This window comes from Cupressus sempervirens, chromosome 4 (genome assembly GCF_028749045.1).
Source record: "Cupressus sempervirens isolate cs-2001-9-10 chromosome 4, ASM2874904v1, whole genome shotgun sequence".
Taxonomy (NCBI): domain Eukaryota; kingdom Viridiplantae; phylum Streptophyta; class Pinopsida; order Cupressales; family Cupressaceae; genus Cupressus; species Cupressus sempervirens.
This window is the reverse complement of record NC_143121.1, coordinates 510,981,161-511,008,918: the sequence shown is the minus strand read 5'-3', so window position 1 is coordinate 511,008,918 and position 27,758 is coordinate 510,981,161. Positions and strand designations below refer to the sequence as shown.

The 27,758-nt window shown below is 35.8% G+C and overlaps 1 protein-coding gene across 1 annotated transcript in view; it reads left to right on the top strand.

Annotated features, from left to right (window-relative positions):
* Positions 1 to 27,758, top strand: part of LOC149562179 (CDK5RAP3 protein homolog) — a 115,532-nt gene that overhangs the window by 30,219 nt on the left and 57,555 nt on the right. Inside the window, exons 6-7 of the mRNA XM_089825726.1 lie at positions 21,972 to 22,121; positions 22,284 to 22,877. Coding sequence (XP_089681852.1) covers positions 21,972 to 22,121; positions 22,284 to 22,877 — 744 coding nt within the window. The remainder of the gene's footprint in view (positions 1 to 21,971; positions 22,122 to 22,283; positions 22,878 to 27,758) is intronic.

The following is a 27,758-nucleotide window of genomic DNA, read 5'->3' as shown; positions in this document are numbered from 1 at the left end:
TTGTGTATAATGCTTAAGGGCATCAACTCCAAGATTCACCAAATTTTTTGCTTGAGAGCATCAACTCCAACTGAAGCGCCAACTTCTAAGATTGAACTCAAACCCAACTGTTGAGATAATGGATGTTGCATACATTGCATAATATTGTTTTATTGTATTATTTTATTTTATTATGTAATGTTGCACCTAGAGGGACATGCAATATATAAAGATTCCCATGGGATATAATTGATGAGTTGTATTGTAACATTGTGATAATATTCCATGTCATCATTTAATATTGCGGAAAAGAATTAAATTTTCAATATTAAATGTGGGGTCAATGGGTTAGGTAGTACATGGTTTATGTAATACCACTTGGTGGTTTTGTGGGATTTGCTACTATATAAGCAACTACAAGGGTAGTTGTAGAGATAAAGAGAAGAAAAAAGGTTAAAAGATAAGAGTTGAGCAAGACAAGGCTTGACAAATTAGCCAAGGGAGCATTTGTGAAGGTTGGAAGCATGGCATGGAATGTGATTCATGCTTGTTTACATGGATTGCTTCATTGTGGCTATGGCATTGAAGACTTTCATGGTTGTATTGCAATGGTGTTTTTGCTGAATAATACATGGTGATGGATGCTTTTGGAGGCTAGTTTTTTTTCCCTCAACAAGGGTTTCCTAGTGTATATATTGTGTAACAATTTTTGTGGGTATGTTGTTTTTTTCTCTTGAATGTGGATTCTAAGTGATTTCAATTGCATATTTATTTTAGATCTATCATGGGTTATGTGGCAACAATTATATTCTTTGTTGCAAGTTTCCCTACAAGTGGTATCAAAGCTATGGTTTTATTATTGTAACCCTAGATTGAATCCATGGGAATGCATGAGAGGATAAAAGAAAGGGCAAGATATATGAGTTGTTTATTGTAGATTTGAGGGTTTTGGGTTTGTTGTTATGATGGGATATTGAAATATTTTGGGCATGTGAAATTGTTGGACAAAAATATTTTTTGGATGTTTTATTTAAATGAGGGTTTTAAAGGGGAGTTTGCAGAAACGACCTCCTGGGTAAAAACAGATCTCACCATTGGATCCGGGTTGATGTTTCATAAATTTTGATATATAATATGCTCTAGTTTGGCCATGTTCAGAGGAAATGAAAGAGTTTTTAAGTTTAAGCCTGTGATGGCTGTCAAATTTAATCTCATCAGAATTTTCGTCACAAAAAAAAAAAATTGCAGTGAAAATGGTAAAAAGATTGACTTAGTAAAATGGCCATAACTTTCTCTCAAGATATCAGATTTCAGACTTCTTACAGGCGTTGGAAATCTAATTCAGAGCACTACAACTTGATGTAGGTTTGGTTTTGTGATTTTGAAATTTTGTCAGGTTTTAAGAGTCCAAAAGTTAGATGTTGTTTATTTTGAGCAAAAATTAGGGCATAACTTGGGGCATACGGAGTCGGATTTTGGACTTTGAGTAGTCAATGAAAAGCTCTACACATTGGTTTAGATTTGGTGCAGGTTTGACATGGTTTATTTGGTGATATATTGATCTGAATAATTTATCATATATATTGACTATGGTAACATTGTGAGTTTATGACATTGTATACTCTGAAAGTTTAAGTTTGATGTCTTTGTATACTCAATTCATATTTCAGATTGGTCTCATGATGGTATGGTTATTAGTGTTTGGTTTGGATATGTATGATAACTTGTTGGGTCTACAAGTTGTGCAGTATTGTAAGCGGTCTGTACTTACAGGTTGTATTTATAGCTTGGTTATGGATTGTCTTTGCTCATTGATATTTCATTATTGATGCATATTCAGATTGGTGGCTTGGATTTGGGTTGTCTATGCCCTAGGTCACATGATTTGTTGATTTTTCTTCATGTAGAAGGGATGAGATGTTACTAGGTATAGTTATGGCAGAGGATTGTGGTTGACTATTTTATGCTGACAGGTTGGACACTTTGAGAGTTAGTTGCTCAGTTCATGGACGTGATTATGGTGCCATAGATTTTTGCATGGCATGATTGGATCTACAGGTACATTCTTGATGTTCATTGGTTTGGATTTCTGATTTAGTTATGGTGGTATATCTTCTTGGTTGAGGATCATGATTATTTGATTTTTTTTGAGGAACTCATGATGTGCACTTTGAGTTCTTTGATGGTTTGATGCCTTGGTTGATTTTCATGGTTAGAGAAAGGTTTTTCATTATGATGTCATAAATAGCTTGGATACACAGTTAAGTGGGAGCTTGTGACAGTGATGAGATGACAATGCAAATTAGTTCCTGGTTTGGTTTGTATCTTCTTGCTTTGGAGATCTTGGTTTCACTTGGTACTGACACTTTGGTTGTGTGAGTGTAGACGTGGATGATCTTCAGTAGGAGATGGATTTTATGATGCCATAGGTGACTAGGTATCCCAGTTGAGTGGGAGTTGTTAGTATTGATATATTTATTGAGTGTTTGTAGATGTTGGAGGTTTGTTTTAGATCCTGTTGCTGCAGAAGCGCCTTTGACATTTGCATGGTGCACTTGTTATCTTCATGGTATGTGAAGATGGTTAGATCTTGAGGACTCATAGGGTTCTTGGTTATCTTCATGGTGTGTGGAGATGGTTGTTCATGATATGTGGAGATGTTTTTCTTCATGATGTGTGGAGATGGTTGCATCTTAAGGACTCACGGGGTTCTTGGTAAAGGTGTGGTTTATGCTTTCGTTTGACATGTTATCCTTGGTGTTAGGATGGTTTTATTATTATGTCATGGCATACTCTTGATACGTGTTTAGAGTTTTGACATGTTATAGTATGTTCATATGGAGCATGTTATCTCTTTTGTTGAGATGGTTAGATCATGTTGCCATGTTTATGTTTCTGAGGTCATGATTGGAACTTTGACATTGATCTTGGTTTAGTTTCTTGGTATTGAGTACATTGATTATAAGCTGGATACTTCATGATATTGCTGTATTGCATTTGGAGTTGGCATGGATTGATTGGTTATAGGTACTCATGGATACTTAGAGACGGTGGTGATGCTGATTTCTCTTGAATTAGAGAATTATTTGTTGGGATAATTATTTGGTTTCAGCAGGAAGTCCGAGGGACATTCACCTGATATGGACTTGAGGGGAGATTGTTCTTAGATGAGTCTTGGTTGGAGACTTGGATATCTTGATGAGCATTTTCATTCCCCACTCTTGGTCTACTGGGCGGTTTGCTACTTGAGAGGTATAGCCTATTGTTTCTCTTAGGTGCATTATATTTATGCTTGTCTTTCATGGATATGGATCTTGAGCTATGGTACATGAGTAAGTTTTGGAGGGTTTATTTGAGAGATGGTTTAGCATTGGTTATCTCCATTTGCATATGTTGTTATGCTGGTTGAGTTTGGGAGATGGTTTTATATTGGGCACATTCTTTGGTTTAGAATGGTTTATGAGTTTGATCTTCTTGTGAGAGGCTTACATCCATGATTAGTTATATGGTATGGTTTGGGTGTTGTTGTGGCTTCTTGTTGGAGTTTTATGGAGGAGATCTTACTTGCACAGTTTACATCTAGAGGTGTGTGTAGAAGGACATGATACAGGTTATGATTTGCATGGTTTCTCTTTGGTCTTAGTTATCTTCCTAGATGTTCAGTTTCACTTACATTGGATTTGAGATTGGTTAGAGATTGTGATCATTGGTTTGTGCTCATGTATGTCATGTGAGAGATGACATGGTTATTACTTTATCTCTTTCCTCTATTGGTTGTGGAGAGCTTGGGAGACTGTTGGAGATTTTTTATGAGAGTTGTTCTTGCAGGTTATTGATTTGTGTTGTGGATGTCCTTGAGACTACATGGATTCACTTCTTTGAGATGTTGTGAGTGGATTGGTTATAGATTTGACATTATCTTTTGTAGTGGGAGCTTCTTGGTATATACGTGACAAGTATTTCTCTTGAGGCTTGTGATTGCAGGATACAGATTGGATCTGTTGATGATGCGAGATTCACTTGGTATACCTTTGGAGGTATGGATGGTTGGATTGGTTTGACACTTATCGTGGGTGCTATTTGTTGATGTGAGTTTTGTATCATTTACATAGCGTATTAGTAATTGGATATCCGATACGGAGTATCAAACATACAATTCCTCTCTTGAAAAGTTATTGCTCATGGGATATGAGAATAACTCCAATGTTTCTTACACTTGTGGATACTAGCTTAGTTTTATCGATGTGATTTGCTGGTAATCACGTAGGCGGCCTTACGCTATTCATTCGAGGATGACTTGGCTTTTGGTGAGATGGTGATGATTTTGTATGAGTGCCAGGTGATGTTGATGGTGGAGGATGTAGCGCCAGATAATGTTGATTGTGTGAGGAGGAGGCGATAATGGTTCTAATGACTTCTACCTTCCTAACTTTCTTAGAGTGAAATTTGACTACCCAACTACTCGCTATTCTACTACTCCTTCAACTACTCACTATTCTACTCTACTCCTATGAATGGAAAGGTTAGCAAATGGACGGGGATCAAATTTATTGAAAGCTAACCAGCGGCCCCACCTTCATAGATGCAGTGATTCAAAAGAAAAGAGAACTAGTTTACAACACAAGACTCCCTAACTAGCCGCTAGGATGGTAGTGGTCTAGTATTGATCCCTATCAAACATTTACTAACATCACCATACAATTAGCCATCTACTTCTACTCTAACAACATAAAATGAAATCCTACTTTAATTTGAGAGATGAGAAGAACCATGCAATGCACCAAAATGATCATGTATATCCACCATGCAAGTCACAACAATGAATAGAGAACAATTTTGATAGTATCTTGACAACAATCCTCCAACATAACTCCCTCACAAATGTTACTCTAACTATTTGAAGTAGAAACCATGCAATAATATGAAAGGCTCTTAATCACCATGCAAGTCACAACAATGAGAAAGAAAGCGATTTTGGCATTATCTTATGCAACAATTTTCTTCGACCCTTACAAATGAGAGCAAATGGCCTTTTATAGATGCCAAAATTACAACCGACGGTTGAGATCAAAAGCAAAATCGATGATCCAGATTGAATTCTAGAAACCCTAATTAGGGTTGCCACCCCACCAGCCAATGAGAAGATGCCACCTCGTTAATGGACCAATGAAAAAAGTGTAAAAGTGGCAATCAATGAGAAGGCACCAAAATGGCGGCCAATCAGAAATAGACACTTGTCGTATTCTAGAAGAAAGAGAAATTGCCACTTGGGCTTACATTAAATGATCTTCTAATATGACTCTTCCCTTTTCTTTTGTTCTTTTAGCTAAGGCGATGAACCTAGCTAGCCTTTCTTTGACTTCCTCTATAAGAGGACAAGGTGTGTGCTTCATCTTGAGTTCAGCTGATTTCACCATGCTGCTTGTAGTGTCTTGTCATGATCTTTCTCATATTCCTTTGTGAATCCAATGAAAGCATTTATGGAGGAAAGGGTGCTCAAATGTCTATTCTTGATAGTAACCTTTCCTAGCTCATCCAATATCGATCCAAGCTTTTCTTCATTAATGTCCTCTTCTCTGATATCTTCAAAATCAAGTGTTGCTCTGATTTCACTCATCATGGTTGTAATGAAAGTATTAACGCCTGGGCTGTGATGTGCAACTGCCTTTTGTATATCTTCTTTGCCAAAGGGGGATTGTCCTTCCTTTAGTCTGTCCTTTACTCGTATCATGTCTACTGTACCGATATTGGTGTTGGTTGTTCGCTCGATTTTTGAGAAGAAAGGTGTTTTGGGCATCATATTCTCTGTCTTTCTTAGTGTTTGTCCCCTTAGGATTCTTGCTTGTACTAACATCCTCCATCTTGTCGCCCTATTACAGGATGGTAAAGTGGTGGACAATTAGACAAGCAGAACCAAGGGAGGCAATCCTTGGACTAGAACGAAAGAAGTCAGCTTAAGGACACCTTTCAACTCTAAATGATTAAAAGTCAGCTCTACCAATAACCAGATCTCGACTCTTTTGGAATTTAGGATCAGACCTTGAGAATTTCAAATCCTCTTGCAAATCAGAAATTTAAACACTTGAAACTGTCCACCATTTGTTCACAAAAATCAAACTTTCCTCATGTATCTCCTCCCAAATAAAGTCGCCCAAGTTTGATGTGAAAAATATAGTCCCCAAATGGAGAAAATCAGACCTCGATCACAGATTGCCTATGGCACAAAAATCAGGTCTGCCCTCAAAATTTTCCAAGAGTGGAAAGCTCTGCCTTCAAACAAATCTGCCTAAGCATGGAAAGTCTCCAATTTGCCCTCCAAAGTCACCTAGGGCATAAATCGCAGCCCTAAGAGAAGGAGAAAAAATCACCAAATATTGCAAAAATCTGCCTCCAAGAGAAATCGCCAAGGTCTGAAAATGGTTGATTGCAAGCAAAATTGCCCAAAAATGCAAAAATCTGCCTCCAAGAGAAATCGCCTAGGAAGAGAAGAGCTGCTCCAAGTCTAAATTTGCCCAAAATGGAGAGAGGACTGCTCTTGCTAAAATCGCCAACACCTTGAGGAGGAAAAGTGAGAAGTGAGGAGGAAATGGGAGATTGTCCTCCTCGTATACCCAATTTGCCACTCCCTCCTAGCTGGCCGACTGGGACCTTGGGAGCTAGAAAAATAATAATTAGTGCACAATTATGGCCCCCAATTAAATGCTTAGCAAAATATTAATTTTGCCATTATGAAATTTACTTTTTAAATTTGCCAATTGGATGAAAATTGCAAAAGAAAGTAAATAATGCCTCAGAGATGTTAAATATTTCCATTTAATAATGATTTAGCAATTAATATGTTATTAAAATCGGATTTTGGCTAGCCAAAAGTGATTTTTCAATATTAAATTACCAATTTCATTAAAGGCTTAAAAAATTTCAAGACAATTTTAATCCATTAAAGCCAATTTTTTGCAATTTTAATTCAAATTGATCTTGCTAAGCAATTTTAGTTTTTTGACAAAAAATTAAAAAAACCATTTCTAGAGTCAAATCGATTTTGCAATTTGATTTCATCTTCATAAAAGAATTTTATTTTTTTTTCACCAAAGAAATTCAAGATTTTTCAAAAACTCAAGTCTAACAAAATTTCACTTTTTTGAAAATTATCTAAATTTATACAATTATACCCAAATTTTCAAAAGAAATTGTCTAAGTACAAAATTTACAATTTTATCCTGCCAAGTGTTGTTCCTTGAAATTTGTCCGGTCTAAAGATGAAATTGGTTGTTCTCGAAAATCAAGTTGGAACCGGGTGAAAATAAGCTAAGCCTCTCCCCACTGGCTTGAAGGTGTTCATGGCTTAAAAAATCTCAAAAAATCAAATAAAAAATTGTTGGACAATCCGAAAATTTGCCAAGGCGATTAAAAAAAGGGGGTCCCCAAAATTTTGGGGTGATGGTGTGAGAACCTCACAACATTATTTCAGCTATGAATATTTTGACAATTACGGATACATGTGATTACCTTTGGATTAGGTTTTTTTTGCTAAATAAGTTGGGTACAAGTTTTATGATCTTATAATGTGATAAGTTGGGTGGCTTTCTTTTTGGATGGCTTCTATGTATGTTCGGTGGTAGTGGCATAATAGGAGGTGAGATCATTCATGTTTGAGATGCCGGATACTTTGATTTTGTTGTGGGTACCATGATGGAGCACTTGGGTACTTTGATCCATGATGGTGGATGCGCTATGAGGGATTGTTCCCTTGCTCATTTATGTGGCTACAGATTGACCCTATGCAATGTCTACAACAACTGGGAGATTGTTGAGATAATGGCTGTTGCACACATTGTATAATATTGTTATATTATATTATTTTATTTTATTATGTAATGTTGCATCTAGATGGATGTGCAACATGTAAAGATTCCCATGGGATATACTTGATGAGTTGTATTGTAACATTGTGATAATATTTCATGTAATTATTTAATATTGGGGAAAAGAATCAAATTTTCAATATTAAATGTGGGGTCAATGGGTTAAGTAGCACATGGTTTTAACACATGGTTTATGTAATACCACTTGGTGGTTTTGTGGGACTTGCTACTATATAAGCAACTACAAGGGTAGTTGTAGAGATAAGGAGAAGAAAGAAGGCAAAAAGGCAACAGTTGAGCAAGACAAGGCTTGATAGGTTAGCCAAGGGAGCATTTGTGAAGGTTGGAAGCATAGCATGGGATGTGCGGATTTATGCTTGTTCACATGGATTGCTTGGTTGTGGCTATGGCATTGAAGGCTTCCATGGTTATATTGCAATGGTGTTTTTGTTGAATAATACATGGTGATGGATGCTTTTGGAGATTGGGTTTTTTTCCCTCAACAAGGGTTTCCCAGGGTATATCTTGTGTCACAATTTTTGTGGGTATGTTGTTTTTTTCTCTTGCATGCGAATTCTAAGTGATTTCAATTACATATTTATTTCGGATCTATTATGGGTTATGTGGAAACAGTTATATTCTTTGTCGGAAGTTTCCTTACACCAGCATCCTTGAGCCACCAATCTTTTAGATGTTACAACCTATTATAAAAACTCTTTGCTTATTAAGACCTCTCTAACTCACAGATGTATTACATTACATTTCTCTCAACTTGATTGACTGATAAGAAATCAGACAGACTAGACTTAATTTCAGATTTTACAATGCTTTTCTTAGAATTTACAAGCTCACTAACATTCTTTGAATTTAAAACCTTAGTATTTTCTCAGAATCTATAATGTCATTGGACTAAATATGACCAACATTTAATTCACTTCTCTCAACTTCATTGAATCTAAGCACCTTTAAATAGCGTATCTTGTTTCCTATCAGGTGGCAGTTTCAGACAGTAAATTAACTGTTTTGAAACAGCTTGCAGTCACAACAGTAGAGTTGTCAGTTACAACCCAAATCTTAAACAAAAAGAACTAATTGATGCTTTGATCACTGAAAAAGGAATAAATTTAATCTCTTTGCATTGCTGAAGAGATTGTCCTTGCTTAACAAAGGAACAGCTGACAATTATTAACTGCAGGAATAGTTGCAACTAAATTAATCCAACCAAGTTCTAACTGAAATTAAACTGCTAATAACCTAATCCAACCAAGTTTTAACTGAAACTAAACTGCTAATAACCTGATGCATTAGAATCAAATCAAGTTTGATCTGAATACAACATGGAACCATAAAGACTATCTCCATAGATGTAGCAGTTTTATTTGAATCAGACATTCTGCAGAAACAAATGCATTTGTAGATGGCAATCTTCATCATTCTGAGATCAACACAGTCTGAACATATTGAAGGTAAAAGAGCCTTGTTTTCACTGGTATCTAATATTTGTCTTGTTTCCATTCATCATTTAATATTAGTCTGAAAATACAGGTACATATATTTACAACAGCAATTGAAAAACTCAGGCACAACTGAAGACTGCAACCTTATTTCCAAACAGATCTGTTTGTGCACGTGTGTTTGATTTTGACATCAATGACAAGTTCCTAACATTTCAAACACAGCAGTCTGATCAATACTCAATTCTGCAAAAGCATTTTAATTCAGTCTTCTAGCATTTTAATGTTGAAGTTGCGTGTTCATAAGTGTTGCTCACTAATTAGATAGATAGTTTTTCAAATTTTGCATGAAGCTATCGCAATAATTTTTTTTCTTTTTGCAATAAAAAACATTCTCTTTTTCTGAATTCAAATTACTTCCCCTAGTTGCTAAGTTAGTGGTTCGAGTTCGGTTCCAAGTTTGAAGTTCGAGAACTGGTTTGCAAGTTCGTCAACATCTTGGAAAGGGGTTTGGGCTCGTGAGCACAAAAAAACATGTAAAAATTACACACACACACACACACACACACACACACACGTATTTATGAAGCACGAGTTAAAATTAGAATGTAGCATAGTAGCATAAACACATTTAAACAACAAAAACGCCATAAACTTGTAATTATAGTGCTCATTCCATCATATAGTTCTAGTAACAAGTTCAATATCAAAGATCAAAACATTAAAAATAAATCATAGCATCAAGTTCAAGTATCATTGTTTGACATTCATTGTTCAACTAAAGGAATAAAAATCTATTAATATTCTAAGTTCTTCAATCTTCATCTTCTTCATCTTCTCCTTCTTTTTATTCTTCTTCTCCGGCTTTAGTTGAGCTAAGGCCAATGGGATCAACAACAACGACAACAATGGTATTGGCATCAAATTCTTCAAAATCTTCTACTGTAAGATGAGCAGTGGAAGCATCCAAGTCCGTAACCTCTGCACCAACATCCCACTTCTTCATCTCCCCTTCTTTGTATTCTTTACTCTTGTGGGAAAGAAGGTGCAAGTTGTAATGCAGAAATACCAGGTTCTTATTTTTATTTTTATTGCAACCTATTGCGCTTCACTGAGTGGATGAAAGAATAGGTGCTCCAATTTCTTTCTAATGCAAAAGAACTAGCAACCTATGAAGACAACACATAGTAAACAATTAAAAAAGAATTAATTCAACCTTATAAAAAATGTAAAATTACTTTCTAGTTATGATTCTTTTGAAGATAAAGTGAACTAAATTATTTAAAAAAAACTTGTGATATAACTTTGATTGCAAGGGGCTGCGATGTTTGGAATCTTTGGCCATGGAGGTACCACCAACTATGAGCATCCTTCTTGAACTGATGACGAAGAACATTGTTACTTAGACCTCTAGCATTCACAAACTCTATGAACTCATCTGTGATTACTTATATCATCATCAAGAAAGAGTCTTCTAAATGCTGCCTAGTACTCGTTTGACACTTCTATATCTCAATAGGGTGGCAACCTTCTTGGTAGATCACAATATTGAGAGCTATAGTATTTGGGCGTCAAGGCATAGGCAGAAAATGTAGCGGAGTGGTCATTTTGTTTCATCTTTCAACAATAATTGCTTGCAATTATTTGAAGGTCTCTTGCAGATCTTGCTCCTTGTCATTTATAATTTGCTTGATCTTCCCAAGCATTGAGTCTATGCCATCATTGATCTCTCCAAGTCAAGGCCTATCCATGTCAGTGTACCTAAGCATGCTCATAATGGGCTCGGTGAACTTAAGGAGATATCACACATGTTCTCACCATGAGTCATCCAATACCCTTTGCTTTATTTTGTTTGCCCTATTAGCGTTCCTTTGCTTCCATACACCCCAATACTAGCTGATTACAATACCTTGCAGTGCCTCTTTCACTTGCACAAGTCATCTCAAGATGATTATATTTGATGCGAAACAGGTCTCAGCATCTTGTGACATAAATTAGAGCAAAAAAAAAAATTTTTAGAAAAGCATATACATTGTGATGGAACTTTAAATTCCCGCCTCCACAAGGGAAGATTCGAATGGGATAATGTTGATGTCAAGGATTTATCAATTACCCCGTCATCATAGGCCAAGTTTGAGAATCTTTATTTTAAGTGTCCATATTGTGAGTGACTATCATGGGCAGCAGCATATTGATGAGTATTCAGAATCTTTACAGCAATTGAATTCCTGATAATGTACACAGAAGTTTAGAGAGGCACCAAAGGGCCTATAGACAATTCATGAATAAGAGCAAACAAGTAAATTCATCAGTAAGGAATACTCTGAAGGTTTGCACCAGATAACAATAGCACATACAGCAATCAATACTGTAAACCTTGGCTTAGTCATGTGGGGAAGGAGATTTTCTAAAGCATATACGCAGTTTTAAATTAGCAAATCAACCATACTGCAACCATGGAGATATATAGCTGTCTGTATCTCTTATTCAAGCCGATTAAAATGCCATCATTCCTAACAAGTTTCATTCTATTCTTTGCTTGTTATTCACATCAAAGCCCCAAATTCATGTTGTGATTCTAAAAATAAATGCACACAGTAAGGACATTGTGATATTGATAAAGTGACTCCATTAATAAATAATAGCAGCAGTGGTATTTTTATTTGTATGGCGACTAACAAAGCATATTGGAGACTGATGAGGTCCATGATTCAAATGAGACAAAAGAGGGAAAGCTATATGCTCCAGCAGCATTAGATCTTTTTAGAGCAAGTGCGGATTGTGCAGTCTGTCAGCATAGATGTGATGTTATATCGTATTGACCTTTCTGTTATTCAGATGGTGGTGGTAAATTTTCAAGCAGCGGAGTGTCAAAAGCTTGAGGAGCCGGTTGTAGACATTAGGTTGGAACCACTATGTGCAATTGTTAATAACAATTTACGCTGTTATGATCTGGCAGTGGATCCGAACAGTAGCAGAATGGGGGCGCTCGCTCTTTTACAGTGCGGAACAAGTTAATTTTGAAGATTCATGAAAAAGTTTTCTTGAGGTTGCAAAGGAAGCAGTGCACCAGAATGTTAATATAATATTTGAAGATCCTGGTGTTTAAGATGTGCTTTCAGAGCTCTATCAAAAGGAGTGGTTTGAACCATGTCCTTTGTTGCCACTTTTAGAGACTTCTTCACAGATATAAGATTGTATGTGGAAGAAAAATCTTTTAAGCTTGCTTAGAGGAATCGACTGTAGTTTACATTGATCATCCTCTTACTCAAAGAATTTACATCAAGAAGGAAGCACTTGATAGGATGCGAATTGATGGAGAAATTCTTTTGAGAATATATTCTGGCCAAAGTCAAATAATGAATGCAACCTTTAATAGATTTTGCGGGAACTCGTTTCTGATAAATGTATGGATTTTTCTACCTTTGTCTGCTCAAGTGTTCTCCAGGATTGTCCTGCTTGCCCGCTTGAGGTTTTATTGCCTTGCGTGAAGAAATACTGCAGGAGGGATTTTCAGCACATATGAGCATTTCAAACTAAAAAAATGCAATGAAACATTAGAGTCTCCCGAAGACAGATTATGTATCTATTATTATCGATTTATTTGACACTATTTTTGTTTGTTGCAGGTATATGAAAGAACGGAGGAGGCACTAGTCATAAGGTGAGTAAGTATTGAGCAGGGGTTGAAAAATGTCAATTCACGCGAAGCTATCTAGAAGCTTGCATGAATACACAAAGCCGACAGATATAATGATTGCAGATTCATACAAATAACGGAGACGGGCCTTGCAGAGAATATAACGATTGAGTATAACTTGATGCAGATGAGAAAATATAAGCCCCGACAGCAAGGATAGAAGGATGTGCGTTGGAATGCATATCATACAGATATGTAACGCAAGGCACCTGCAAGCGAGCAAGGATCTCTGACTGTGGTAGGAAGTTAGCCGCCTGATACAGGACACAGAAGATTATCAAACTGATCAGTTTCTATGCAGAAGAGGGTTGTCGGATTCATCATGACATGTGGTGATGAAATTACAGACGCGTGGTTTGATGGATATGATAAGAAACGGGCCGACAATATATAGATACTACTAAATATTCATAGCATTCGAAAGAGGGAGTAGTGTTATTAACATCCTGAGAGTCTTCTGCCCTGGGCACTCGCTTTGATAAACGAAATTTCAACATTGCGTCTTTCATTCATATAAATACTTACTGTGTTTGCGTTTTGTGGTTGCAGGCATAGGATGCGAAATGAAAGGAGGAGCAAATCATTAACGGGAAATGCAGTAGTATGCTGAATCTTGAAAGAAAGAGATAATGTTAACAAATCGGGTCCAGATAAAAGGGATTATCAATCCAATCGGTCTAAAAGGCAGCACAATTAAAGGATTATACTCATTTACAAAGCATTCGGTTGTAAATGAGTTATAGTTATGTCACAGTTTTCTGTTAAGATTGTGATTAGTTGTTGTGAAGGGGTGTATTGTTTCAGGAGGCACCCCTTCACCCTTTATAAATATAAGATGTAAAGGACAGAGAGAATCCATAAAAAATTAAAAAACAAAAATTCTCTTGCATATATATTGTATTGCAAAAGCACAATACTGAACTTTCTCTGAGAAGGAATTGTTGGATTATTGAGCAAATCAGTTGGAGATTGGATATTGTTGGATATGAGCATTAAAAATTGTCTGAGATTGAGCTGTAATGAATAGAGTACCACCGAATGTGAGTGTCTTCAGCACAAGCCATTTCAGCAATAAAATCAGTAAGGATTTGATTTGTTTTAGAGCAAGTATATGTATGGATCGTCCTTCATGACTCTGTTGATTATTTGTTTATAATTTGTTATTTTGATAGGTACACAGAATTATCCACTGCTTTTCAGACTTGATAAATACAAATATTGTAGGATTATAAGCTGTCCTCTGTTTGTATCTGCTGTGTCCAAATGAAGGTTAAATTACAGCAGACTTGTTTGAATATGTAATAGGGTGATAATTCGTGGCATTAAAATAATTAAGTTATTAGCAAATAAAATATCATTAACGTCATTAGGTTGTATGTAAGAAGTATATATTACCCATTATAATCAAGCACTGATCATTAACTTATTCATCATTTCGAAACCATAGGCTGATAATTTTCTAAATTTTTCTTTTTAAGAGATTGAGTCTATTTTAAATAATAATTCGTTTAAACTCCCTTTTTCATTTCGGCAAAATACAATTCTAATAAGTAATCCAAGTTTGAAGTTATCAAATTAGAAGTTTTCCTTAACACTTGCTAGTTGAGGGATTTTCTTTTGTGTTGAAATCCGCTATAATACATCTTGTATCCGAGTTTGGATTTGGGTAAACAGGCCTTGGTCCAACGGAACCTAAAGCGCAGAGGATTTAATCTTGTTACGTTGGCCAAAATCAGTTAGATACCCAACTTCGAGCAGGCAAGGCTCGTAGGTTTCTAACCGGTGATTTTGATAACCAACACATTGCACAAGCAAAATATGAAAAATCAGAAATTGTCAAATATTAAAATTTAAATTACTAACTTGAGTTCAAGTTCATTTACCTTTAGTAGCTCCAATTTTGAGTAGGTCCTGAAAAGGGATTGAGTCATGTGGTGGTTTGTGACAAACATTTGGATCCTCTCAGCCTCTTCATACACTGTTTTGATCCACTCAATTTGGTTCCTAATCTTTGGTAGCATAAGATTGAGTGAATGGACCAAACAAGGTGTCCAAAATGTATATTGATATTGCCCTTCAACCAACAAACCTGCAACTCTACAATTCTTTGCGTTGCCCATTATGACTTGGACACTGTTTCTAGCACCCATTTGTTCAATGGGCTCAATTAGGATATTAGCAATAAATGACCCATTTTTGACTTAGCCCTCATAATCCACTTCTTGCAGAAACTCGCCCCTTTAGGGGACACTGCAAGGACATTGATCAAGGGACGGTTACTGGAATCCTTCCACCCATCTGAAACAATTGTCGCCCTTGTCTCAACCCATGAGTCCTTTATGGGCTTCAATTGTTCTTCAATCAGCTGGACCTCTCGATTCAACAAGATCGTGCATTCTTTCCAAACCCAGGGCCACAGTACCCTCTTGGAGCTTCATCAGTAGCCCTCAACATGTCCTTCCAAAATGGAGAGTGAACAACATTAAAGGACAACCCATTTGCATATAGGCATCTTCCCACCTTAATGTCAACAATTTCCCGATTCTTATTTTGAAAAGCAATTTCTAGTGGTCCCTTTCTTTTGTGTGTGGAGTAAATATTTAGTCTTAGTGTCCGTTGCCATACTAAAAAAGGGGTGGTCTTGCAGCATAACATTTTGGGAGGGGGGGATTGCATTCCCTTTGCTCTTTTCTTACTTTTTATTGCTACTGAGTTCAGTTGCTCTACGTCTTCTCTCTTATGTTGCCTCATGCTCTTCAATATATTTTAACATGGTTTCATTTGGTATAGGGGCACCTTTTTTGCTAGGAAATTCCTTGACTCCTCTTCCTGTGTATCCACACAAATGACCTACCACACGATAATAAGAACTACTTTCTACACCACAACCCCAACATCTCCAACAGAATGCACCACCTCTTGGAAGGGGTTTTATAATATGTGCAAACTTCAGAGTGGTGTTCTATTCTTTGTTCATATTGCCTACTGATGAAGAGGTTGATGCTATTGTGATTCCTTTTCCTATGGCAAGAAATTAGAGACATATTCATTTTATAATTTATATCCAAGAAAATAAATTTTTTTGAAAAAATGGAAAGATCTTATATGAAAGAGAAATGAAAAAAAAAAAAAAACAGAAAATGGAACAAGAACTTACCTTTTCCAGCCATTGTAAGCTTGCAAATGTGTAGGAATGAGGCACAAACACTTGAAGAACACCCACAAATCAATCTTTGAACTCCTTGCACAACCAAACTCTTGCTCAACCACTTATGTGCTCTTCCTTAAGATAGAATAAACTGTTTGGAAGCAAAAGTTGACAATGAGAGGCCACCAAAATCAATTCATAACAATCTTTTAGGGTTGTGGATGCCAAAATATTATTAAATTTTGCCATAAAAACTCATTTTTGCTTTGCGGGGCCCAAAAAACAAGTGGGTTTGATTTTTTGTTGTGGTCTACCTAGATTCAAACTAGTTGGCAAGAAGTTTGAAGCCACAGTGAAAAACCCAAACCTCATTTGAACCAGACATTGAACCATACCCAAACTTTGAACCAGTTCGAACTTTTCCTAGTTTGGGGGGTGCAGGGATGAACCATAGTAACTTAGCCTATTTGTAACATTTTAGGGTTTTAGCCTAGGTTGTTTGCAAAAATCATAATTGTAGTATTTGGAAAGATAGTCTTAAAGGCAAAAGAAACTAACTCCCCTCAATATATTAGTGTCCCATCTTTGAGTTAGCTAACCATAACCCATTTATGCTAAAGGTCATTAGTTTTTCTTCCTACCGGGTAAATGGAAGAAAGGTTTATCATTATTGTTTTAGTAAAAGAACGAAAACTTGAGGAAACATTGGAATTATAAAGAAAAATTAGCAAAGAGGTAAACAAATGCGCCTTCCAAAAAATAAGTAAAAAGCAAGCAGAAGAAGAAAGATGATGGTGCATGCTAAAAGAGTCTAATTCAAGTACCATTGGGCCTTATACTGATATATAGGAGACTACAAATATTGTGAATGAGTGCATGGATAGCTGGTGGATGCTGACTCTATGCTACTAGGGAAGAACATATTTCCTTTTGGCAATTATCCTAGTGAAGAATCTATATTTCTAGAGAGAGATTTTAGCTTAGATGATTCTAAGTCTTAATCTAGACATCAAAAAATTATAAATAATAGAAAGATAAGTCTTATCTTGTTTCCTTTGGGGAGCAAAACCACCAAGTAGTGAAGATCTGTAATGTCCCTAGATAGGTTTAGATATAATTATTTCATATATAACTTAAATTGTATGTTGTATGTCCTAAGATACAATGACTCAAGCTAAGATGTTCATAATAAAATAATTATCCATTACTTAATGAGATTAAATTATGTGTATGTAACATTAATACCCCCATATCCAATCTTATTACTAGTCCTGCTCAAAGACGAAAGGAGTAGATGTTATCCAAGGTGCCTAGAGACCAACTACAACGGTCTCCCCGCAAAGTTTATAGATCCAAGCCCTTAGCCTATTGTGGTACTATGCCTGTAAGGTGATCGGGATTACTGATACCTACCCTATCTTGGGACAGATAGTCATTGCTTGGATATACAAGCCCCTGCTTGGAAACATTACAGATTGTCTTGCTTAAGCCAAATAATAGATAAGAATGAATATTGTTAAATGCACGAATATAATTATTCTTCAATATGTATTCATTATGTTTATTAGTCATTTAATCAAGAGTTTCAAGCCAATCTACATACTCATTACACACACACACATATAACATTTATGCTCTGTCTTCAACTAATTCTGCGTTGCTGCTAAAGAAATGAACTGTTCTGATTTCCTTTTGAATCAATGTTTTAATTGTGTGGTTCTATTTATATTTATTTCTTATTTCTTCAGCTCCCCAAATAGAGATTGCGAATTGAACATTTAACATTATCCTTTCCGTGTGATTGGGATGATAATTGATTCTTACTATTTCCGCGAAGTTGTTATTCAATTTGTTTATAATTTTAGAATTCTCTGAAGACGCTCACCCAATAAGTGTTAGTTCTCACTTGATAATGGTGTCCACCTCCCTCTTTATTGACGAGATTTCCATTTGTTCCATGTGAAGGACGGCGTCCGTAGCTGACGAGGCACTTGCTTGGGCTGTCATGCCGTCAACCAAGGCACAATCTTTTTCATTTGACCTGTCCATTATATCATCAATGTATTCGATAGAATTATATCTCTTAGTCATTGAATTATATATTTGTCATGTTCCATGACAATGAATATAGCGGTATGTTTTAGATTAAGGTAAAAACAAGTTTTGAAGGGATCTGAAACCCTTTACAAACAACTAATGATAAACATTAGGCACCACCATGTTTTACAAGGACCTAAAACCTAAAGTTTTTAACAAAGAAACCAGGTTTTACAGAGACCTGAAACCAAAAGTTTAAACCATAAAAAAACAACCGAGTTTTACAAGGACCTGGAACCTAGAGTTTTAAACAAGCTGGAAAACAAAAGGCAAAACCAGTAACACCACACGGACCAGCAACCAGCACACCAGCTCCCACGACCAACACCTACAACAGCTCTTTGATGATATTCGCCACCGCTTTACCTACTTCTGCAGTACTCTGGATAATAGTCAGCCAAAGCTAAAACAGGAGCCTCAAGAGCTGCAATGACCTTTTTCCTCGTGCTCTGCCTAGTTCTCTCACTAGGTCCTCCTGGGCTCCCCATCCCAACATTACTTGGAGACATTATCTCCTTGTTGCTCTTCTTACCTAGACTGGCCGCCATTGTACACAAACTAGAAGTGACCTGTTCCATTCTTTGACCACTTTCCTTAATTAAGTAACTAAGCTCTTGCCCATATTCCTTGAGCTTACTAGGGATGTTACCAATTTGTATTTCCATATGAGCTCTCATGGTACATTCATAATATAGTGGTATGTTATTTAGGGAAAAGAATTAATGTTTTACTTATTCAGTATCCATAATAACACTTTTAATATATTCCTCCATTAAATATATTACATCCCTTTGTTTTTTATGTTAATAATATATTTAATGATTAAATATTATATTGTAATTTATGATTTGTTATTTCTTTAATCTTATTTCAAAACCAAGATGTAAATTATGGTAAATGCTTCTAGGGCTAATATTCTCACAGTGATATGTCCTCTTTGAGGACCTGAGTCTAATTGTACATATCTTTTAAAACATCTTAGTATAAAAAAAAACGGATATCACATGATTTGTTTCTTGCTTAGTAATAGGCATTTTGCCTTTTATTTTATTGATTTTAAATAATTATACATTTTTATCCTGTTCAAAGTGCAAGCACTGGAGGCAAAAGAATGGGGAAGAAAAGCCTTAGTATAGCTTGGGACAGATATCCTGAACATTAGTTTGAGGATTACAGATGCTCCATTACTGTTGGGGTCTTGAAGAAGGCATTGCTTCTTTTTACATCCGTTTCAATACATGATCGGCAACTTTGTTTTCTGAAAATTACATACAGAACATTTCCTATTACAAATGATTAAAGTACCTATCATACAGTGAGGAAGACATTCCTTTTTATTTTCACATTGTCTGTCAAAAATACTTCTCCTAGGAGAAAACTGCTATTGTTCTCCCATCTTATCTTGCACCCATAATAAACACAGAATCCAAAGTAAGTACCTAGCAAATATAGTGGTGAGCATTGTTCACATTCTAATACTTAAAAAATCTTTATCGATTCCTTAGCTAGAAATTTAAATATTAAAATTTTAAGCAACTGTAGCTGTATTATAAGGTAAATTAAAACATCTAAAAAAAGTAAATAACTATAGTTATTTTAGAATTATCTGTCTAGAGCAGTCAATACTCATTCTTTCTTATTAGCTAGATAGGATTACCAAGGAGAAGCCCTATCAAAATCACCTATTGCAGGACTGTCATTTTAGCCATAAAGCTTTTGTTATATGTAGATATATGGAAATATGAAAAATCAAATGGGCATATAGATATTTAAACACACACGCGTGCGCACGCATGCGCACACACACACACCAACCTGGGCTCACATATATACAATCTACATATTTAAGGATTATATGGCTAAGTATTTTAGCATATTTAAATATATCTATATTTATACTATGTAGACTCGAATGGATTTTAATTAGTAATTTAATTTGTCGATATCACAAGATCTTTAATTACATTAATAAAGGTTCATTGATGGATGCCAATAAAAAATTTACATAGATGCAGATAGACAGCATAATTTCAAGAGAGATTGCATTCTCTCAACCGTGCTTGTGTGGTGAAGCAAGAGTGGAACGGATTGAAGGAATAGAGATTAAATAAAAAACATGGATGTGTCTCTGGTATCTTGCTCATGTCTGTCATGCGACCAAAAATCTCTTTCTGCTGCTCATGACTAAAAAACCCTTTCTGCTGCTCATGACCAAAAGCCTCTTTCCGCTCATATCTAATTTATTTTCTGCTGAGGTGGTGCTGTTGAATCTATAGCAGATTTATGGCTTTTGTTTTGCATTTTAGGGTTTTCAGGGGAGTTTCTAATGCAACCAATTGAATGTGTTTTCTTTACTGATTGATCCATTTTAAACCGGCAAAAAATTGTGAAATGGTTAAGGAATTTTTCTGTGATCTTTTGGGAAAAAATAGGCGCTAGTCCTGATTCCTGATTAATTGTGTTCAATCATGATTTGTTCATGTTTTTTGCTTCTAGGCTATAAAACACTTTTGAAACAAACCAAAAAGAAAGAAACTTCAAAGCAAAACAAGAGTGTTCATGTGTAAAAATAGAAGTAAGGAAAAAGAAAACCAAAAGCTAAAAGAACCTACCTCTTTTGAAAATATCTTCATTTACAATCTCTATGACCACAGGCCAACACTTGCAAATGTATAGCAATAACACAACCACCAACTTGGAGCATTCAACAATTAAGCTTCAACTCTATTTGTGCAATCACAAGCCAAAAAATAAGTTCAGCAATGGAGCAAAATATTTTTGTTTTTCATTCACAATAGCAAAAATGAGATTGGCTTTGCCTTCTAGATGTTTTGTATGGAAAAATTTAGAGCTTGGAGGGGGCGTGAGTTCACTTTTTTGCATTAAAGAGAAATTTGAAATTTAAAAACAAAATGTACTTGTGCTGAATTTGATGGATTTGTCAAATTGGGGATGAAATTGGTCACAGGTTCGCCAGGGTTCAGCAGAGCTGGACCCACAAGCTGTGGCTGGAACCCTGTCCGGATCCATAGCAAACTGGCATCAGTTATGATTATAATTGCATAGTTTGATTTGATGTGTTAAATATAACTATGTTCTAGTTACACTTCAAGGATAATACTCATTTAATATTTGTTTTTCCAAAAAAAACTGAAAAGAAAGGATTGTATTTCTGATATCTTGAGGGTAGTTGAATTTTAAAGAAAATTGGAAGATTTTAAACTTCATTACAACTTTTGGAGGTCCACTAAAGTCACATAACCCTTCTATGTTTAGCTTTTTGATTGGGGAAACATTGTTTTCTTGATGGGAAATATTCAGTGTAGAAGAAGTTTAGGCTTTCTGTAAAAAATGAAAAGATAAAGAAATGCCTTCTATGATTCGATTTGGTGAATAATATTGAGAGATAAATTATTAAATATGTTCGGCGGATTTTAAATCTTTTGTGGAATCTTACTAAATTTTTTTAAAGTTTTGTTCTTTAGCTTTTCTTCCACCTGTTCAAATCTATCTACTATTCAGGAATTTTACTTATACTGATCATTCACTTGCTCTTCACACTATCACGATCTCTATTAGCTTTAGATGATTATTTTGGGGATTGTTTTTCAATGGTACACTCAAAAAGATGTATTTGTACTAGAATTAATGAAAAGGTGACATTAACTTAACGTTTTTAATTTTTCTTTTTCCATTAAATTAATCAACATCTAAATACTTGTGGTCTTCAGGGGAAGAACATCAGGTTAGAACTCCTGGAGATGGCCAAAACACTCCCAACAACATTTGTTGAGATTGTGGAAATTCTATGTGGTGATAATATTAAGCAAGCATTAGAATACTATCATGCATTTGTCAAACATGCACATACAGAAGAAGGGGTAAGTGTAATAAAACATTGTTCTGTAGTATGCACTGATAATGTTTTACCTTAAAATGTAAAGAATTTCATAAGTTGGAGTTTATTTGAGATCTGTTTTGTTGTATCAGTCAAGCCAGCATTTATTTTTTGTGAAGACTAATATTTGGTGTTGCTATTGCAGAAAGTTCCTGACAATGTGCTTGCAAGTCTAAGAGATATTCATGCTGGTCTTTCAGTTCTTGAAGTTTCTGTCAATCATGAGGCTTCAGCTTCCAAGGTTTTGTCATCGAACACAAATTTTGATTCCTATGATAAACTGAACACATCTGAGAAAGAGATATCTTTGAATGAGATTGATTGGAATGTAAATACAACAGCGGATGAGATGACTGGAATTGATTGGGAAATTGAGCCTGTGGAGCAAACTGAGACATCTGAAAATAGCATGATGCAAGAAGATTTGCATCACCCCACTGTGAATGTAGATTCTATTTCACTGGAAAATGATCTAAATGATAAAATTCAGTCTTTGGATGCTAAGGATGGTGAGATGGAGTGGAGTATAGAAAATACTGAAGCATCTGAAGCTGTTCAATCAGAAATCTGCTGGGATATTAGTATAGAAGATATTTCAGAAGATGTACGTGAAATGCCATTAGAAGTGGACTCATCTGCAAACCATGTCGACAATGGAGGGGCTGAAAATGGAATGCATCGAAATAATCGTTTCTTGGAGATAGAGTATAGGAATAAACTCCTTGATGATTTGTTTGAGGTATTCAGTATTGTGCTTTTACTATTAATTTTTCTCGTTTTCCCATCTTTCCTTCATGTGTACATCGGTTCTTCTTGGCAAATGTTTCTCTAGATGTTTGATTTTTTGAAGAAATTTATATTTCTGTAAGAAGTAATGTGGACTTTTTGGTTCCATAATTTCTAAATACACGCTCTCAGAGCATGACCCAAGAAAACTGTATTAAACATTATGCCCTTTTTTCTTCAAGTTTGGTGCTAAGTTTGAAATTCTTAAAAATCTTTGACCATTTTTCTCAACATATTCTACATTTGTAGGCAGGGAAAACTTTAAGAAACCTCACCCAGGAAAAATGTGTAAAATGCTGGCAAATCCAACATTATGCTAGATCGAGACTTCTATATGCCAAGATTTGTGTGAAAGTGTCTCAGCTTAAGGATTTACCCCAGAAAGTGGATATTTTTTCTAAACTGGGGAAATGGACACAGGAGGTTGAGTTTGAAGATCTTCCGAATGCTTGTTTTTACCATAAGAAATTGGGTCATTTGGAAACAAAAAATGAACAAAAAAGTGGTGTTGGGAAAGAAGAGATATCAAAAACTGGTTTGGAAACCTAAGGTTCCACAGGGAGAAGCTACTACACATGAGAAGGTTACCGAAGCTAATATTAGTAAAAATGGGGATCATAAAGGGGGAGTGAATGAAAATGAAGACAATTCTACTAGTAGGAAGGAGGATTTTCTTCTTCCTCCCCCCCCAAGAATGGTGAGGTAGAAGAGAATGAACAGGACCAGCTAGACCGATTTTCCCAATGTCAGGATGAGAGGTAGGAAGATACGAAGGGTGACTTTGATGAAGGGGAAATATAGGAGGTAGATACTAGTCTAGAAATGATCTTGGAAAATCGGGTGGAGGACTCTCTGGAAGAGGGCAATCTGCGTTTGTCGGAACCTCTCCTCGATGAAAATCTTTCAATTGATACGGTTCTCGAGACTAATCCTGATCTTATTCTAAAGCAAGAGGAACAAGAAGGTGCTAAAGAAGGAAAAAAGCAGAAGACAGGAACGAGGAAGAAAAATGAAAAGGAAGGTGGTTCTTCGGTTTCTTCATCCGAAGTTTCTACTAGGAGGAAGAAAACCAAGTTGATCTCTCCTATAGTGAAGGTGGATGTAGGATCTTCTGAAAAGTAGGAAGAAAGAGTCTTAAAAACAAAAGGGAATTGGAGAGTATGTAGAATATAGTTGACGAGAAGCAAACTACTATTCTGGAGTTCACACTTAAGAAGAAATGAAGATAATATCATGGAATATAAGGGGGTTCAATAGTCTCCATAAGATGGAGGTGGTTAGGAATGTAGTTTGAGATCATATCCTGGTGATTCAGGAAACCAAAATGGAAAAATAAAAAGTGGAAAAGTTTAAGTCTTTTAAAATTTGTGGTGTGCTGGCTAGCAGTTTTGAAGGTGCTTTAGGGGGTACTTTGATAATGTGGAACCAATTTGTTTTTTTTGGTCATCTGATTGATGCTAATAAGAATTTTTTAGCTGTCAAACTCTAGCACTTAAAAATGGGAGCTAGCTGGAATTTGGTTGATATTTATGCCCCTAACAACAAGAGAGAGAGAAAAAAGTTACAGGATAGATTATCTAATCTTAAAAGTAAAGATTACAATGGTAACTGGATTATGATGGGGGATTTCGATGTTCCTCTTTATGAACATGAAAAAATGGGAGGTAATCCTAGTCAGTTGGAAGGAAGACTGGATCTTAAGGACTTTATCAATGGGGAAGGATTGATGGATTTAGATCTCCAAGGCATCAATTTCACTTGGAGCAACAAGCGAGTAGGGGAAAATTGCATTCAATTTAGGTTGGATAGGGTCCTAATTTCCCTTGATTGGGTCCAAGATCTTATTTGCTCTTTATCCTTTATTCCCAAGGTTGCCTTCAACCACTATCCTTTGGTGTGATTAATGCTAAAAAAACTACCCTTTCTCATTTGAGAAAATGTGGGTTCAGCATCCGAATTTTTGTTAGGTGTTTAAAGAAGGGTGGAATATTAAGGTGGAACAAACGACTCTCTTCCAAGTAGCCAAAAAATGAGGTATGTCAAATATAAGGTGAAATAATGGAATACGAATATGTTTGGGGATATTTTTGGTGAAAAGTCCAAACTGAAAATGGAGCTAAAAGGCATTCAAGAAAGAATATAGTTGGAAGGCTACACAAAGGAACTATTGGTGGAAGAAAATAAAAAACTGGTTATTTATCATGATATTATATCTAAGGAAGAAACGTTCTGGAGGCAACATTCTGGAGGCAAAGGTCTAGGGCTATTTGGTTGAAGGAAGGAGAAAAGAACTCTAAATATTTCCACTTAACTACTATGAAGCAAAGAGCTGCTAATCGCATCTCTAAGTTAAAGGTGGGGCCGGAAGATATCACAAATGAAATTGAGATTTCTACTGAACTAGTCTCCTTTTTCTCCTCTCTTTTGTCATCAGATCAGAATATTGATATGGAATGGCAGGGAGAGCTGCTTGAGTTTATTCCTTAGATAATCTCAGAAGAGCATAATAGAATGTTGGCTTCCATTCCTTCAAAGGATGAAATTCTCAAAGCGGTTCAGTGTTTTGAAGGGGACAAATACTCTAGCCCCATTGGTTTTCCCATTTTTTTTTTTTCCAATTTCTCTGGAATGTGGTTGGCAGAGATGTTTGTAATGCAGTAAAGGAGTTTTTTGGGGCTAGAAAAATGCTTAAGGAGATTAACTCTACCTTTTTATACCTCATTCCTAAGAAGGCGGTTGCGGATTCCTTGGAGCACTTTAGACTGATTAGTCTTTGTAATTCAATATATATAATTATATCTAAAGTATTGACTTTGAGAATTTTGAAGATTCTCCCTAATTTGATTTTAGAGAAACATAATGGTTTTGTTTTGGAGAGGCAAATTTTGAATTCCATTATTGCGGTGCACGAAAATATTCATTCTATGGCCTCCTCTAACTCTCAGGGCTTTGTGATGAAAGTGGACGAAAGCTTATGATAGAGTGGAATGGAGTTTCCTCCTAAGAGTGCTGAAGGCCTTTGGCTTTGGTGAAAAAAGTTTACAACTTATTGTCCAATTGGTCACTACAACTTCCTTGGCTGTGTTGGTTAATGAGTCCTTATCTGATTTTTTTAAACCATCTAGAAGGCTAAGACAAGGTGATCCCATTTCTCCGATTTTGTTTACTCTTCTGGCTGAATGTTTGGGGAGGTACATTGGTGGTCTTGTGGAAAAAGGGGATATTCATGGCATATCACTCTCTTCTCAACCTCTCTCTTGTTCCCATGAACAGTTTGTGGATGATACTATTTTCTTGGGCATGACATCTGTTAGGGAGACTAGAGTCCTTATCTGATTTTTTAAAACCATCTAGAGGGCTAAGACAAGGTGATCCCATTTCTCCGATTTTGTTTACTCTTTTGGCTGAATGTTTGGGGAGGTACATTGGTGGTCTTGTGGAAAAAGGGGATATTCATGGCATATCACTCTCTTCTCAACCTCTCTCTTGTTCCCATGAACAGTTTGTGGATGATACTATTTTCTTGGGCATGGCATCTGTTAGGGAGACTAGGAGTTTTAAAAGGCTCTTAATTTGTATTCTAATGCTTTGGGTCAATTGGTCAATTGGGAGAAGCATGTCATACTAATGCTAAAATGTTGTCACACTTCTATGAATCATTACATGTAAGAAAACTCAAGAATGAGCCCTCACAAATCGATCCATAGCTCTCTACTCATAGAGTGCAAGGGTTTGCAATGGAGGCTCTCAGTTTGACCTATTTTTGTGCCCATGCAAGTACACCATGAGATGAGAGATTCAAAGAGGAAAAGCAAGAATGCTAGTCTCCATGATCTTCAAATATGCATGAAAATATGATCTAATCTATGAAAGCAAAATCTAATCTATAAATGTAAGATTTAAGCTAAAAGCCCATGATGGGTGCAAGAGAGAAAAAGGCAAGAAAATAGAAGTTCTCCACAAAAAGCTTTTGTATTCAAACTCCTTCAAAAATTGGTCTTCAAACCTGCAGCATAACGATAGCATAATCATGGGTCTTTAACATGAGGAGAGGGTTCTCCCTTATAAAGGAAATTATGGAGGTGAGAGGCTTCTCACAACCAATATGGGATAATAGAGCTTGATCCATGTGAGACAAAATTCTACCAATGAGGAAAGAGGAGTGGTTGAGAAGAAAGTGGTGATCCATGTGAGACAAGATTCCACCAATTAGAAAAGAGAAGTGGTTGAGGAGAAAGTGGAAAGATAAATCCCACTTAGATCACATTTTTAAGTGTGAAGAAATTAAATAAAAAAATTTTATTTTATTTCCTTTTTTCATCAAAAGAGATATTTAAGTAGGATTTTTATTTAATTAAAAGGGAGCAAGTTCTTTTTAATTAAATAGAAGATATTTAATTAAATTAAAAGAGAGGTTTTTCTCTTAATTAATTAAATGTGGATGAACTGTTTAATTAAAAGAGAGGTTTTCTTTTAATTAAATGGGGATTTTATTTTATTTAATTAAAAAAGAAAATTTTCTTTTAATTAAATAAGACTTGGAATAAAATGATCAATTTTAGAAATGAAATAAATCGAATTTGATCAAGGAAATTGATTTGAATATATTGCAAATCATTGATTCAGAAATTTTTTGATAAATTGATAAATTGAATAATGGGGGCCCATAGTCTAGGCGACCATTTTTGGGTGCATACATTTGCCCCTCTTTGACTAATATGTGATCGATTCGGGAACACATGTAGTCAAAGAAAGAAATTGAAGTGTGAGGTCAATTTGGGATCACAAAACAACCCAGATGTGTGGTCGACTCGGGAACACATCAGGACAAAGA